At 41.6% G+C, this 16,688-nt stretch overlaps 7 protein-coding genes across 7 annotated transcripts; 2 read left to right on the top strand and 5 right to left on the bottom strand.

Moving 5' to 3' along the window:
* Positions 1 to 418: 418 nt before the first annotated feature.
* Positions 419 to 6,127, bottom strand: FAB1 (1-phosphatidylinositol-3-phosphate 5-kinase; the record flags this gene model as incomplete). The annotated part of the gene is made up of 1 exon (XM_018880167.1): positions 419 to 6,127. One exon carries the CDS (start codon positions 6,125 to 6,127, stop codon positions 419 to 421), a length of 5,709 nt encoding a protein of 1,902 aa, XP_018738013.1.
* A 158-nt stretch (positions 6,128 to 6,285) lies between these two features.
* On the bottom strand, positions 6,286 to 7,527 carry AWJ20_3163 (uncharacterized protein; the record flags this gene model as incomplete). Its single annotated transcript, XM_018880166.1, has 1 exon — positions 6,286 to 7,527. The coding sequence occupies one exon, from the start codon at positions 7,525 to 7,527 to the stop codon at positions 6,286 to 6,288; it is 1,242 nt and encodes a 413-aa protein (XP_018738012.1).
* A 1,267-nt stretch (positions 7,528 to 8,794) lies between these two features.
* Positions 8,795 to 9,145, bottom strand: NIT2 (Nit2p; the record flags this gene model as incomplete). Its single annotated transcript, XM_018880165.1, has 1 exon — positions 8,795 to 9,145. One exon carries the CDS (start codon positions 9,143 to 9,145, stop codon positions 8,795 to 8,797), a length of 351 nt encoding a protein of 116 aa, XP_018738011.1.
* A 221-nt stretch (positions 9,146 to 9,366) lies between these two features.
* Positions 9,367 to 9,747, bottom strand: NIT2 (Nit2p; the record flags this gene model as incomplete). The annotated part of the gene is made up of 1 exon (XM_018880164.1): positions 9,367 to 9,747. One exon carries the CDS (start codon positions 9,745 to 9,747, stop codon positions 9,367 to 9,369), a length of 381 nt encoding a protein of 126 aa, XP_018738010.1.
* A 604-nt stretch (positions 9,748 to 10,351) lies between these two features.
* SPT10 (Spt10p) lies at positions 10,352 to 11,020 on the top strand (the record flags this gene model as incomplete). Its single annotated transcript, XM_018880163.1, has 1 exon — positions 10,352 to 11,020. The coding sequence occupies one exon, from the start codon at positions 10,352 to 10,354 to the stop codon at positions 11,018 to 11,020; it is 669 nt and encodes a 222-aa protein (XP_018738009.1).
* Positions 11,021 to 11,312: 292 nt separating this feature from the next.
* Positions 11,313 to 12,470, top strand: AWJ20_3159 (uncharacterized protein; the record flags this gene model as incomplete). Its single annotated transcript, XM_018880161.1, has 1 exon — positions 11,313 to 12,470. The coding sequence occupies one exon, from the start codon at positions 11,313 to 11,315 to the stop codon at positions 12,468 to 12,470; it is 1,158 nt and encodes a 385-aa protein (XP_018738008.1).
* Positions 12,471 to 14,408: 1,938 nt separating this feature from the next.
* Positions 14,409 to 16,658, bottom strand: SSL2 (TFIIH/NER complex ATPase/helicase subunit SSL2; the record flags this gene model as incomplete). The annotated part of the gene is made up of 1 exon (XM_018880160.1): positions 14,409 to 16,658. One exon carries the CDS (start codon positions 16,656 to 16,658, stop codon positions 14,409 to 14,411), a length of 2,250 nt encoding a protein of 749 aa, XP_018738007.1.
* Positions 16,659 to 16,688: the final 30 nt, after the last annotated feature.

Genomic DNA, 16,688 nt, shown 5'->3' with positions numbered 1-16,688 from the left:
AGACTATCATTGTAAATAGAGACTAATGTGAAATGTAAATAGTAAATAAATATTAACTTGAAACTTAAAAAAAACAATAAATATCATGCTATTAAATAAATAAAATCACTAACAAGAAAATAATAGCCTTGTGAAGTATGAACCTACGATATGTCTTCATACCAACAGCTAGCATTGTTAGTTTCGCAACAGAAATATCAACCAGATATCTACTTACTCTGGAACCATCAAAACATATCTATCCATTGCTTCTCGAAACCTGTTCTTATACTGACGAGGAGATACAACCGTGGGCTCCTTGATACCACCACGAACTAGACCCCTCTCTTTAACCCAGCTTTCTAACTTTTTATCCCATGTAAAAGTTCGAATAAAGTCTATATTTGTTAGTGACCAAAAGATGTAAACTTTGCCAAAGTTAATACTTACCAATAATTCCTACAACTAATTGATTTTCTTCTTCATCGATACCGATAACAAGAGAGTAGTCCATAACATTCATCTTTGCTAAAAATAAGGTATCATTGAATAGGGAGTTTTTCAACAGCCGCTTAGAATGTTCACGCACAAACAACGGAGACTCATAAATATATTCTACCATGTTTTCATCTAATAGTACCTCATTCTCACGGCCAGTTTGTTGAACATGTCTGTTTCTCATAGAACCCTTGAGATCAAAAATTCTCGACATCTTATGTTGATAAAACAAATTTTCCATGACCACCACGTCCATCTTGAATGTTTTACCAGTGATCGGGTTCCGAATTTGAATTTGATAGAAACCGAAAATCTTTGCTAAAACCGTGGGAAGATCGTGGAATAATGCTTGAGCCATGTATTTAAAATAAGAAGGAGCGAACTTAACAAATGCATCCAGCTCACTTTGAGAGAGCTCTTTGACGACGAGACGGTCATCTAATGTTTTCAAAAAGGCCGATCCAGACTTGCCACCACTGGAATCCCACTTGATGCATCTCGCTAATGATTGAATATAGTCTTTATCAGACCCTAGGCATTTCTTTCTAAAAGCTGCAAACTGTTCTGAGAAGAATAGCTTACAAGATAATCTAGCAGAACCTTCTTGGAATTGGTATTTCAGATGAATTCCTGTTTTCTTCAGCATCCACTGTTCAAGTTCTTCCTTAGGTGGTCTCTCAAAATTCACATGCTTTCCCTCATCTTCCAAGTCTTCGATAGGAGGTGGAGGACCTCTATTCTTCATTCTCTCAAGATAGTCTGGAGAACTCAAACAGAACGCAATCAAAGAACTGGGCTCATCTTCACGAACAATGACATCAGAATCGGCAAAAATATGCTCGGATGTCTTGAGAGGATACTCCAAAGCATTCCAACCAGTAGCGGACCGATCAGCCCAGAAATTTGCCAAACTTTGCATTAGAGACTGTTTTTCAGCAGTAGGCGGAAACTCGGGGCCTTCCGATCGTTCTGAATCCAGTGTCTCCCTGCTGCTAGCAATATCAGGCTGGCCATCAGAAGAGGCATCGTCTTGGCCACCAGCCTCGTCCACAGAGGTTGCCTTAGGTGATTCATCCCCGGCACCTGAGCTACCAGTGTGTCCATCGACATCAATGTCTTCTAGGTCCGGCTGTGGCGCACATTCCCCGTTAGCTGTATCGATGGACTCGTGCGAGCAATGGCTATCCCGTTTAGCTCTATCACTCGGCAGTAACAATGCCTGATCTAGTAGGGGCTCACTGTCATCCTCCTCATCTGACACCTCTTCGACGGCTTCTTTCACATTCTTGAATACTTCAACAATCGGTCTTGATTTGGTAACAGGAAATGCACGGAATCTCCCTTGTGCCAGAAGTTTTCTCTCTCTAGCACGTTCTTTTTCGAACTCCATTGACAGCTGATCAAAGTGTTTTGCCAAAGAAGAAACTCTGGTCTTTCCACCTACAGCTTTGCCAGAAAACAACTGGTTTTCGAACTCTCTAGTTCCAAATCTAGACGACAAAAACTTTTTCCTAGCACCAACTCCGCTAAAAGAAGCGATTTCATCGGACCTGAACTTCGGCTTTTTATCATTATTACGAAGTCCAGCAGCTTGGGATAATGGTATGTTTGAAGTTGACGACACTTCCACCAATGTTGGAATAGAGCTACCTTTTCCAGGTATGACTGGTCGTCTAAACAAATCATCCTGTCGAGGAGATGTTATTGAACTTCTGATAGCTTCAAGTGTAGAGTCTTTATCACTAGGCTGGGTCATCAAAACTTGATCTAGGACGCGAGAATCCTTCCGAGGACTTGTTGGCCTGCTTAAGGATGAAATACTATTGGGTCTGCGGGTTAGTGGTGCCGCTATTCTCTTTTCAGGAGAAATGCTATATGATCTCGTATCTGAGCGCTGGGGGGTTTTCGATTCGAGACTAGTATTTCCTGAATCTATTGGATCAAATCTGGGCTTGTTTGAAGGGATGTCCGGGGATGATTTCTCCGAAGATTTGTTGGACGTCCTGTTCAGGATGTCTAACATCTCTTGAACTTCATTATTCATGCTTTGGGATGTATAAATATCCACTAGTTCTTGGGCCGTAGAAATAACATCCTTGCTATTATGCCCAGATATTTTGATTCTTCCATCCAAGGATCGACGCAGCATTTGAACAGCAAGATCCATCTTTTCCTGGTTCCTATATACAATCCCCAAATCATACATAGTTCGCAGAGTCTCTAGATCACTGTCTCCAAGCTGTATTTCACGAGCTTGCAACAGCTGATTATAGATCTTTTCGGCTAGGTCGAGTTGGTTTTGATTCTTGTAACAGACAGCTAAGTTCTGCAATGCCATGCAGTATTTACTGTCAAAATCATGAGGGGTCAGCTTAGAATGGCCATCTAGGTACAGATTATACATGGCTATGGCTTTCTCAATTTCTCCTTGACCATTATAAATGTCTGCTAGTTTCAGTGCTTCGAGAATTGTTTCTCTTTCTTTAACATCTTCAGTATCATTAACTTCTCGGTGAGCTAACGCAATATGTCTATCATCCAACTTGACTGGTTCAGGAAGTAGAGTATTGCTCGATTTAGTGGGCTCTATGTCAACTGGCACCATGTCAGGTTTCTCTGATGTTTCCTCCACCGATTCATTTATTTTCTCTGCGTTGCTGGAAATCGACTTTAAAGGATCATCTTTTTCTACGATTGGAGTTGGCGGGACGTCGGTTCCCGTATCAGTTCTGTCGCTTTGATCAACCGATTCATCAGTCAAAAATATCTTTTTCAGGTGCTGCGCAGTAATCCTCGTAATATCCTTTTCAGACGGGAAAAATTTATTTTCAAAGTCCAAAAACTCTGCATCCCATTTTACAACCAGTTCCTGAATTACTCTAACAATGGCATTCATGGCTAGTATATCAGTGACATGTGTAGTAGTGAATATCTGATTTAGATCACCCAGAGCCGCTGCTCGCTCATCTGTTGCAACACTCCTTAGAAAATCAATCCTCGCCTGACATTCTTCCATCTTCTCAGGAGCAAGTTCATCGATAACGACTCTGTCTAATCTATCCAAAACACTATTCCAAAAGTTGTTTACTTTGGCAGAAATACTGTGATAGACTTCAATCTTGTGCTTTGCGCTGATTTCAGGCTTCCACTGCATTTTCCATTGAGGGGGTATAATCTCCAGTAGTTTAATGCAATCATACTCAAATCGTACTGCAAGATCATGAAAACCAAAGTATCTAACATGGTCACGATACAAATTATGAACACATTGGCCAGCACGGAAGGAAAGCTTGGTACTGTAGAATGCAAGCTCAAGATATTTACCAAAGGAATATTTCCAAGTTGCAGCCGACATGGGCAATACTGGCATCGTGTTCTGGCATACTTTGCAATGGCTCCACATCAAAATGGTATTTTGCAGACCAGGGAGTTTGCATTCAAACTTTTCCACCCGCACAGTAAGTCTACCAGTTCCATTAACATAACTTCGGAAATGATCCCGTAATCGGTACTTACAGCCATCGGGACACTCTTCGTCAGCAGTTATACACATGGTCTCCACAAATTGACCCAATGTTGTATCGGAATCGCTGTAAAAATCTATCTCTGTCTGCTCGGGCCCCACGCAGGGCGTGCGGGTTTCAGAGCATACAACAGAAAATAGAAGAGAAATGCTTTGACGATGAAACGGGTCAAACATTCCTGGCGCCTGAGAATAATATAGCTCCCATTGCCGTTTTTGTGAGGCCCATAAGTCACGTAGCGTACCTAGTCGCTCTTCGTTGATAACACTTACAATCTCTCGAGCTTTTTCGCTTCCGCCAGGAAACTCCTGTAGTGGAACATCATCAAACCCCATTTCCTGCAGGGATTTCTTGATTTGATTGAAATCAGTTTCTCCGTTTTCCAACAACTCATCATTATCATGCCCCGTAGCAACTAGCTGATCTTCCAATGCTCTTGCTTCTTGTAGAAGATATGGGTTTCCAAAATGAACAAAAGGTGATGAAGATATAACTTTTCCTTCTTGTGATCGGATAAGGTCGTGAAAATACCCACCGTCATTTGCATGATTGTGACTCTCTGGTTTATTCTCTAAGCTCACAGCATCCGAAGGGATAAATACAAATTGATCTCTCATCAGACTTGTCTCTAATTTCAAATTGAAAACAACGTAAACCAAGAATTCGACAACAGCTTTGACACTACCCAAGGTCTCAGTATCACTTCCACGTAAAACAATGGTACATCCCAACTCACGAGGTACCCCAGAAATGAAAATGAACGTCTTAGCAGTATCCTTGAATTGGTATGTATTTACCTCGAACATCGAGCAATTTCCAAGCCGTGGGTTCATTGCTAGCCTGTCAATGGACGTCAGTATATCAGCATGAGTATATCGCGATATTCTCGAAATGGCAGTAAGTTTGCTGTTCGCCACTACAGCAATTCCTTCTCTTGCTAAAAGTTCAATTGCCAGACCACTAATCCTACTTGAAGATATCAGGACTTGAGGGTTGAGCGATACAATGCGTTTTACAAGTTTTTTGATATACTCTGACTCCTGAGCTAATACTGGATCCAAGCTCATAAACCGTTGATCTGTTCTGCTGTATTCTATAGGAAACGTAATTAAGAGAATCCTTGGGTCTTTAATCTTACGAGGCATTGACTTTAGAGCTAGTGACTTGCTAAATACTGTGCCATCAACATAAGCAGTATTCTTACTTGATCCACCTGGAATTCGTTTAATTTTAACATAATGGCGGATGTCGATACTATCACCACCCTTAACATCAAGATCTATATTCTCAGCGCAAAGCAGTAGCGGTTTCATCAAGATATCATGCCATTTCTTCGGCAATCTAAAGAACTCTAAGAGCTGGTCAAGGAATATGTGTGCATGATTGATACTAGCTTTGTTGAGGTCAATACTGGGCGATTGTATAGTGGTAGGAACTAAAGCAGTCTGGTCGTCTTCGGTATCAAAGACGCTAATATCGTTATCGATAACGGACTTAAAAAAAGATCCCGACAACTGTCGAGTTAAGCCTGCTTGATGAATGTTACTGGGGAAACTTCGTCGTCTTTGACCGATTCGCATCAAACTGGACTTTACCGGCCCGACAGCATCCACATACCTACCGGTTCCACTAGTGGGTCGTCTGAACGAAGTACGTCTATTGACCTTGTTCTGATTGTGAAGTTTAGAGAGGTCACCATCAGAGCGTGATGGATTCAGGGCCGAAAATAGTCTCATTGTACTCTCATCTTCACTACTCTCGCTATCTGAAAAGCCAATGTCTTGGGTGCTGGGTGAGTTTTCAATTGGATTAGGTAGCTGATTTAACACAACGCCTCCATTTCTCAGTGGCGATGTAGCGGTCATCCTTGAACTCCCATCAAGTGTAGCTGCTCTTGCACGAAACCTACCAGAGTATCGGCTGTTGAAAGATCGAGGTGAACTAGGCAGATCAGATGCAGTATCAAGCTGGTCGCCCTTTTTTAAACTAGGAACAGCAATTGCGCTTGTCGGCTGGGTCGTTTGGCTGGAGGAATATTCGATAGTCGATAAACTATCTGATTTGCGATGATCAATATTGACCGTATTATCAGTGCCATTTAAAGTAAACATATCAGAAAATGGCATTCCCTCAATTACATCTAGACAGTTTATGCATACTCTCATTTTCCCATTATACCGCAACTTATTTTTGAGTTTATCTCCAGAAACTAGTGTGGTACAAGACGAACAGAATATCTGACCACAGATTCGGCAGTGATGTTTTCTTCTCCATGCTAAAGGAACTAGTTAGTATGGCCTGGAAATTCATTGTAGCTTACATAAGACTTACCGGTAAATTGTCTTGCACATCGAAAACATTCAGAAGCATTTTCATCTTTCATCCAGAACTCCCTATTTAGTCCACCAGGTGTGATGGGTTCTATCCTCCTTGACAGCTGGGAAATTATGTAGTCTCGATTTGAAGAGACAATTGACTCTGTATCACTTGCATCATCCTGTTCTAAGGCATATCCTGGAAGGTGGCTACGAGGGTTGTATGAATACATCGTGCTTGTGCTAGGAGATCGAGATAACTGAGTAGAATGCTTTGAAAATGACCTCTCCATGCTGTGTATACTCCGATCCACGTTTAGCTCTTCACTATACTCGCCAACGGTGACATTTGCAACGCTGGGAGCTGCTTTTTGAGAAGTCAGAATCGCGGTTGAAAGCATGTCAGAGCCTCCATCGGATCCTGATATCCTGGGATTCGTATTCCAGGGATTCTGAAGATATCTGAGTGGCGATGCGGTTGGTGTTGAGGCTCCTACGGCATTTCCATCAGAAGTGGTGGTGTTAATATTTGTCCCTAGGGCAATTGCTCTATCAGATTCAAAAGCGGCATCGCTAATGTTGTTGGTTCTCATGGAGGAACCAATCGTACTATTATCGCTAACTATCCCACTTCCAACCCCGGGGAGACCAGCTAGCACAGTACTTCCAAAGGTGTCAGTACGTGTGACAGTTGGAATAGCAATAGATGTGCTATTAATATTCATGGCAGGTGAAGCGGAACCAGTAGCAGGAGAAAGTCCACTGGTAACAAGCGGAGCAGAGGGTGCTAAATGATGCAATGCTGAGAAACCCGAACCAGAGCTCTGACCGCCATAAGGAGAACCATCGGGCCCGTTGGAGACATTGTTGATACTTCCTGAAGCAGTTCGTTTAAAGTTGAGTTCCTCTTTCTGACCACTTCCTGGCAGAACATTTTGCATTACCGAAGTAGCTGCAGTGGTTAATGACTTAACTCGGTTATAGAAAGTCGAAAGAGTATTTGGATCGTGTGGAGATTCTGCAAATTGCTCCACTGGAAAGTAGGTTAATTCATTTCCATAACTACCAGCTTGAGGAATGTCGAGTGGAGTGGATCCGGCAGTACTTGCACCAGATGGATTTCTGCTGCTTGATCCGAATCCTATTGCTAATCCCAGAGCAGTGGGCTCCCGTGACCTAACTTTCGAGCTATCACCTCCACTTCCAGCCATTATGTCAAAGCACCAGGCCAAGGTCTACAGTCTGGCCAGTTTACTAGAGATAAAAGGACCAAAATAAATTGAATCTGTAATCGTTTGTTTACTTTGACCGGCGACTCGCATTTAGAGTGTGGGCGACATGTGGGGCTGCTGATAGTTGAAGGGTAGAAATACGTATAGTGGACAATTGATCAGCGCTCATAACAGGATGTGTCAAACAGATATTTGGCTGGCAATTGGTCTTTAGAATTAGAATTCTCCCTGCCTTACTATATTCTTCCTCGTGGGTATATAGTTAGGAATTTGAATTTGTAAAAGCTTCAAAACTCTGTTTGATTAGTCTGTGCTGATGCTCTTCGACCCCTGAATCAGTGGGTTAAGATAGAGCAAGGCTGACGATAAGATAAGACTGCGGATCAACATGCGACTCCATCCGAGTTCCATCAGTGTTGTCAGTTATCTTGAAGTCATCTCGATGGAGGGTCCTGGAATTGACCAGTTGACTGTGCTTGTCCAGGAACTAATAGGACGGATAAGTGCCAAGCGAGAAGCACGACAAAGTACTCATAATCTTGCCAATTTGGTGTTACAGAGAGAAAATGAAAAGCTGCGGGTACTTGAAAACTACCAGCCATATGAAGACCAGAAGCACCTGAAAGGTTCCCATAAATTAGACAATGATGTGGCAGAGATACAGAGTCTTAGCAATGGGTTAAAAGCTGATGGAGATAGCTTTTCCACTGATTTAAATGGAGATGAAATTTTAGCTTCGCATTCAACGCCTTCGTCTTCAGAATCAGATGATGAGGAAGATAGTGAATCTCGCCGGCTTCTAAACGAAAATCTTCAACTACGGCTTGAGCTACAAAGATTACAAGAAATGGAGACGAAATCCAACGAAGTAATATGTGGTTATGAGCTGGCGATGGCCAATATTCGAGCTAATATTGAAGGATATACCCGAAGCTACAAGCCATCGGTCGACTGGGTAGTCGAATCTTATAAAACACGAATTAATGAGGAAAAAGCGATGTATGATGAACTTAAGACGAGTCATGACAGACTTCTGTTTAACCTGGCTGGACTTCGCGATAGTCTTGGTAAGGGTAAAGCAGTTCTCAGCGATGCTATTGATGTCTATCAGAGAGCCCATCATCCATCTCAGGTTTAGTAGCCTCTAATATTTATTAACGATTTTGAAAAAAATCTATTTATACTTATCATTTGACTAATTTGCCAATAGTTTGTAGGATATTTATAACTGACGCATTCTTGTCTATTAAACAGAATATCCGTATACGTCAGGACGTCGTTGTTCCCATAAGGGCATGTCTCGGCGCACTTTGCGAACACTGCTGAGATCAATATCAGCCACGATGATACGAGGCTCGAAATCTGTATCTGGAGCTTGTGCTAGCACAGTTCCCCATGGATCTACTATAATCGAGTGACCGTAGCTCTGACGTTTACCTTCGGCATCATGTTTACCTGTCTGGGCAGCCATTATAACGTATGATTGGGTATCAATTGCCCTAGAGCGAGCCAGAATCTCCCAGTGGGCAGCACCAGTACGTACTGTAAACGCTGATGGGTATACTAGGATTTCCGCACCCAATGTTCTCAATCGCATGGCGTGCTCTGGAAATCTCACATCGTAACAGATGGCGGGCCCAACTTTGCCAATAGGTGTATCAAAAGGTTTCTGGACGACATTCCCTGGCTCTACAGACCGCGATTCTTTTAAAATTGGACCGTTTCTTAAATATTGTTAGCATTTACTTCTCGTCTTGTATCCACCCAATCTCTCACTGGAGACTAGTAGAATATACTAATATTGTCCCTTAATAGAACTCACTTGATATCAACGTCAAAGAGATGAATCTTCTGATATCTCTCAGTAATCTCACCATTTGAATTCAGCCATAAGAGGGTGTTCTTAACCCTGTCTCGGTTTTCGGTTGGTTCATGAACTCCTACTGAAACCTCTAATTTTTTATCTGCTGGGAGTCCACGCAATGTCTCTTGGATCTCTCGAATAAACGGAGAACTCGTAACTGGTTCTGCCAGTGCAATTGTCTCGGCAGGAGAACCTGCAATATAGTCAGAGGCCTCTGGCAGAAACAAACTCTTAGCCCCAGCATTAGCTGCCTGAAATATCAGCTTGCTAACAGTTTTACCATTTTGAGCCAAGCTTGCAGACGCACAAAATTGACCAGCTGCTGCTAGAACCATTGTAATCCAATTGTTTTTTGAAAGTGAAATATATCAGTTGGCTTTTTAGGATTTGAAGCGATATTAGATTGACGACATCAGCAACGTCGATCACTGCATTTATGTCAAGATAACCGATTTGAGATAACAGTCGACGGTTTAGGGCTCAAAATCTTCAGTTGAAAATTATAATATACGCCATTTATGATTAATAAATATAATAATAATTTATAAGACCTTGATTCTTTAATAAAGTGTCTCAAACCATATCCACCAATTTTATAAATGATGGTTGGCATTTAAGTATAATACCAAATATACGCTATGTTTTTATGTTACGCAAGCAGAAGACCCAGATAATTCTAAAGGTGCCCGATTACCCTATCTCACAGTGAAAAATACCATTCAAGAAATTAGTTCTTTCCTAATATGATTAAGAAGTATTTGGAATCTTCTTATAAGTTCGAAAGTCATATATCTGTATCTATGACAGACAGTGTATACATTGTTGAACGCCGCACATTAGTGACTCGTGAACTTGTCAGAGCGCTTCAGAGCGATCTTATTTAAACAGATAATCATCTGCTAATCATTCATTTACTTCGAGTACCAATACTAATTAAAGATGCCTGCTTTAGACGACCCCAATCAAATTCCCTATCCCCGTCCAGATGACTCGATACTTGAAACTATTATTAAACCCATTACCGTACTTTTACGGGATGGGGAAACTGTAGCTACACTATATCCATTCTTTAGTCCTGAGGAGGTTCCCGAAGGTTTGATGCAATACTTATCGCAGGAGTTTAACGATGAAATTGAACGTGGAGATACTTATCCTCTTATTGACAGCTTAGATTTGGATACCTTCCGCCATTATTGGTTTGGATCATTTGCTGCCGTGCTACTAATTGGTGATTCACCAGTTCTTCCTCAAACAGATAGCTGGCCCGAAAAATATTTGGGCACGTTCTATGTCAAGCCCAACTATCCTGGCCGATGCTCTCATGTCTGTAATGCTGGATTTCTTGTCAATTCGGCCATCAGAGGCAAAGGTATTGGCAAAACTCTGGGCGAATTGTATTTGAAATGGGCTCCACAACTTGGATATACTTACTCAGTTTTCAATCTTGTTTTCGAAACAAATCAAGCATCTATCAGAATCTGGGATGGACTCGGATTCGAGCGTATTGGTAAAATCAAGGGTGCTGGTAGATTGAAGGGATTCAATGAGCCAGTGACTGCCATCATGTTTGGCAAAGACTTGACAATACAAGACAAGCCACTAGTTTAGACAACTTATGTACAAATTTTATTTTATCCAACAGCATTCAGTAGATTTTTTTTTCGTGATCTATTTGTGAAGAATAGCTCTAATACAATTGAAGCTTAGACACCTTATCTAATCTAAATGCATATGATCGGCCATATGTGACCTCTTACAGTAAGATTGACATAAATTTTTCAAGGCAAGGCTAAGTTTTTCACATTGACCTTATCTTTTATTTTTCACTTCACGCCCCTTTTATCACCAACTTTTATTGAATTATTTATTTTTGAGAAAAAAGTCTGCGCCAAACACAAAAATGGATTCGGCTGCTCCTTCGCTCCCATTAAAGGAAGTCATCCCCTTTATTGCCAAATATTTGGAAAAGGAGGGATTACAAAAGACCTTGAAGGCTCTCACTAAAGAGGCCTCAAATGTTGATTCCTCTATTGATCTTGAAAAGGAGGTCACCTTTCCTCTTGAAGGAATCTTCTGGTTATGGAAGAATAACAAAACTATGGCCGACTTTCAACAAAAGGACGACAGTGGTTCTACTACTGCCTCTGTAAAGAGCGACAGTGATTCAGATTCCGCGTCTGATTCATCTAGCTCTGATTCTGATTCTGACTCTGACTCTGACTCTGAATCTGGCTCTGGTTCTGGTTCTGACTCTGACTCTGGCTCCGACTCTAGCTCTGACTCCGACTCTGACTCCGACTCTGACTCCAGCTCTGACTCTGATTCCGACTCGGACTCTGATTCAGACTCTAGCTCCGACTCTGATTCTGACACCAAGGCCGAGTCCAAGGCCGAGTCCAAATCCAAGTCCGATTCTTCTGACTCTGAATCCAGCTCTGAATCATCAGACTCCGACTCTAGCTCTGATTCCAGCTCTGATTCCAGCTCTGATTCCAGCTCTGATTCCGATTCGAGCTCCTCCGACTCTGATTCTTCCAGCTCTTCTGACTCGAGCTCCAGCTCCGATTCTGATTCCGACTCCGACTCCGACTCTGACTCTGAGTCTGAGACCGAGGAAAAATCTAAAACCTCTAAGAAAAGATCTAGATCTGACTCGTCATCGTCATCGTCATCATCTTCTTCATCTGACTCAGACTCGAGCTCTTCCAGTTCCGATGATGAACCTTCCGCCAAGAAGGTCAAGGGTGACGTAAAGATCGAGAAAATCGAAACAGTCGTCGAGGTTGTCTCTTCTACACCATCATCCAACGCCAGTCCTGCTCCTGGTGAACGTCAATACTTTTCTAGAATCGACCGATCTAAGATCAGTTTTGAAGACCACGTTCTGACTGACAACACTTACAAGGGCGCAGCTGGTACCTGGGGAGAGATGGCTAATGAGAAATTGGGTCGTGTTAGAGGTAAGGATTTCACCAAAAACAAGAACAAGATGAAGAAGGGTAGTTACAGAGGTGGCTCTATCACCATGGCCACTGGAAGTTACAAGTTCACTGATTAGAATGCTTTAGATCTGCTTGTAAAACTTATCTGCATAGAGTAGCATAGATCTAGCTTTAGTTCTCAACTTTTGTATTTACTGACGTTATATATATATTTAATTTAATGATTTTCATATATTGGAATTCTTCCGTCTGAAGTCTTAAGTCAGTCCGAAAATATCTTTGTCACGTGAAAAATGATGACTCCGCCCCCCGCAGTTCCACAGCCTATCAACCCTTATCACTGCATCGATAAACTAAATGTGAACTAACTATCGAACCACCCTTTTGGGATCTCTACGGCACGACTACCAACCGCAGCAGAAATCTAAGCCCGCAATCAATAAATAAATAAACAGAGGAGTCTCGACAACCCTCCACTCGATTATTTTAAATAGCATTTCACTTTTGAACTGGGCTTTCGAAGTTCAAAATAACATTTTTTTCAACTCCTTCGTTTCTGTTTCTAATTGTACATTGAGACTGTTCTGACTTTGATATCCATAAAACACCGAATCTCGTAGTGGCAAAAGACTTGGGTCACTATCTAAGATATTATTTGCTGACTTGAACTTATCATGCCATATCATGGTAAGTACGATTCCCAATGCTGAGATGGATAAAATGGAATCATTATTGATTTTATTGACGAAGTCGACCACTTTCCTAAGCTATTTGTATTTCAGGATAGTCTGTTGAGTCAGCTCTTTAAATTCCTATTTAGTCTATATCTACAGTGAGATATGATTTACTGGCGGTTTTTTTGCTAACTTTATTCTTTTTATGGATTTTGACTGTGGAGTATAAACTAACTAATGAGCAGTTCCAATTCTCCTTGTTGCTGGGCTTATTGTTGGCGTAGGGGCTGCTGTATATGCGAATAGAGAAGAGATAATCGCAGCTATCGAGAAAAGACGACTCGAACGTCGCCTAAGACGAGGTCCTGGTAGAGGTAGAGCAGTTGCTGGTGGGCCTGTGAATAGCAGGTCAACTAACAGAAATTGGGAACGAGAACGAGAAAGAGATCATTCTGATGACGATTCCGACCTATATGATAAACCAAAAGATTTTTATTATAAACAACCAGGGCCACAATCTTATGGTAATGGCGAAGTATACGGAATGGACACATTAGAAAGAAAACGGACCACTGGATCGGATTCAAGTAGCACGAAAAGCTATGAAACTGCTTACCCAGGGTCCACTGTAAATTATTACACATCAGGTCAATCATCTTCGAGCGGTGTTCATATTGACAATAATTCGAATGTTAGTGAGTCCACGCTGGCAGTAGACAATGCAACTAGTATGCGACAAAGAAGACCAAATCCACGGGCCATCAATGAAGAGAACGACTACCAAATGAGACGATATTTCCAAGATCTCAACACAGTAGTAACTCCTGCATCTTATGATTCACCACCAAGCTATGCTGAGAATATAAGTTTAAGAACCCGCACAAATTCAGTTGCAGGTTCAGAAACTCCGTCTGTTACAGCATCCTTGGCGAGTGAAGAGCCGTCGTTAATGTACGCTGGTAGTTCCAACGACGATAACTTCTCCGACGCAAGCTGGGTTCGAACTGGCTCATCCATAGCATCTTACAGTGAATTATCGACTCCTAGTGTAAGCGAAGTAGCCAGTAATGATGATGTCGACAGCGTCGTTTATCTTTCGGATGGCGATATAAATGAACAAAGTGTACATGAATACCAGCTCAGGCGAGCTATGCAAAGGAACTAACTTAACGAAACATATACGATCAGAATATCTAGTATAAGGGCATAACCGGTTGATTATAATTAATAAAACCAATATTTATTTTAATATCTGACGTAACAACCCCTTCTTGAGTCTGTGCCACACTTGTTTGAAGCGAGAGCCGCCGGCGTGAGAAATAGTTAAATATAAATATATTAAATATGAAATAATGCGAAATTTTGAACAACGTAAACCACCTATTTTTTCCTGTAGTAAAGCTTCTTAATGACCGGATTGTGGCTCTTGAGTTCTTTATTCTTGTTTTTGTTGTACTCAATGTAAGCCATGTCTTCACCTCCTGCCAAACTGGCGAGAGAACCCACATGTCGCTTAGCTTTGGCCTTGACAATATTAGAACCTCTGCCCACAAAGTCGTCAGCATCATCGCCTGCTTCGATGCCAGCGGCGTCTTCATTCTGCAAAAGTACCATTTGTAAAAGTTCTCTACGCTCGCTGAGTGACGAATATGCTAGGTTTGGTAGCGTTTCCATACCGTGCAAATGTGTAATTACTTTGAATGCATAGCCCTGGTCTACCAAAAACGCTTGTCTCTTGGTAGAGTAATACATTTCTTGTGTATCCTTTGATACCAATGAGTAAAAGAAAGCGTTGAAACCTTCATCATTCCTTCTCTTGGCTCTCAGAATTCTGCCTAAACGTTGTGCTTCCTGTCTACGAGAACCGTAGTGCGATGAAATCTGGATCAAACATGTGGCTTCTGGCAAATCGATACTAGTATCACCGACTTTCGACAAGAAAATGGTATTGACATCTTCGTTGTACTGGAAATTTTTCAAAATCATCATTCGTTCCTGTTGTGGCGTACCACCAAAAATAAATGGTTTGCCCAGTTTCAACGCATACGCTTTGAGAGCATATACATTATCAGAAAACACAATAATCTTGTCACCACGACGCTCATGATACTCAATAAGGAATTGGCATGCCTGAAATTTGGTTGGGTTCATGATATATAACAGCATCCTCTTACGAGCATTGGCCAATAAATATTCTTGATAAAATTCAGATGTCATAGGGCACCATACTTCAGCACATTGAACATTGGCAATATGTCCTTTCTGTGCAAGATCCATCCAATTGGCCTCATATAGCTTAGGACCAATCAAAAAGTTCAAATCATTAATCTTGTCGTCTTCTCTTACTAATGTTGCAGTCAAACCAAGCTTAGCATGAGCAGCAATCGTTGTAACTACTCTTCTAAACATAGCAGCAGGAACAACGTGAACCTCATCTAAAATAATAAAACCCCATTCCCGTGACGTCAAAAAGTCCATCATTTTCTGGGAATCATGCGATCTATTACGAGTATTAGCCACCATGGAGTATGTCGACACAACTAAACCAGCATCACCTTGAAACTTCTCCTTATTATCTGATGTGAACACTGCTACATTTTCAGGCTGAATAGTACACCATTGCAAAAATTGTTGTCGCCATTGCATAACTGACACAGATGAGGTACAGAGCACAATGACACTTTTTCTGATAGTACAGGCAGCAGTGATACCAACCAAAGTTTTACCTGCACCACATGGCAATACAATAATACCTGATCTTGCACGGCCATTACCAAACATCTTACTCAAACTCTTTTCCTGGTATGGTCGAATCTGTGTCGATGGCTTTAAATCGATATCTAAATCTGGATTTCTAAGATCATTTCTGAAATCATACTCCTCCAGAACAGGATAGTCAATTATCTGGCATCGCTTCTTGACATCTTCTACAGAATCAGGAGAGATTTCAAATGAATGAACTGCATCTAAATCATCATCGTCATCTCTCTCGATATCAACTATATGGGAAAAAAAATCACCCGTATCACCATCGCCGGACTGGGCAGAAGCACCGTTAGCTCCTGTAGCGGTAGCAGCTTGATCCGGTGCTGAATTATCCTTTCTACTAGCTGCCGTACCAGGAATCACTAAGGATCCAGCAGTAGGCGCACGTTCTGTAACAAGACCATCTTTAGTAACTGTCTCAGAAGCTTCAATTCGTAACCTCCCAACTTCAGGGTCTTTCAATAGCATTTGCAAAGTATCAGCATGCGAACTTTCAACAAAGTAACGATTGTGTTTCAAGACAAGCTTGACTTTACCGTATGAGATAGTACAACTATGAATGAATGTGATAATACTCTTTGGTACCGGTACCTTGGATAATCTGTTGAGAACTGAAATAATATCATTTGTTTCCAGTCCAACAGAGACGGCTGCATACAGAGAATATGTCGTTATACGGTATTCATGGATATGACTGGGTCTACTAATAGGTTCGGCAATTGTAACCAGGAAATCTTGAGCTTGCTCGGCCAGCGGTGAAAAGCTTTCAAGAATAATTTTTCCGTCTTCAGGACTAATCCACAAAGGACGTGAGGCATGATCAGGCTTGAGTTTAAGGTATGAAAAGTCAGACTTACCAAACATGTTGGATACACTGTCAGGGGGAGCAGCATC

This window comes from Sugiyamaella lignohabitans, chromosome B, assembly GCF_001640025.1.
Source record: "Sugiyamaella lignohabitans strain CBS 10342 chromosome B, complete sequence".
Lineage (NCBI taxonomy): Eukaryota > Fungi > Ascomycota > Dipodascomycetes > Dipodascales > Trichomonascaceae > Sugiyamaella > Sugiyamaella lignohabitans.
The sequence above is the reverse complement of the archived record's forward strand: the minus strand, read 5'-3'. Positions and strand labels throughout refer to the sequence as shown.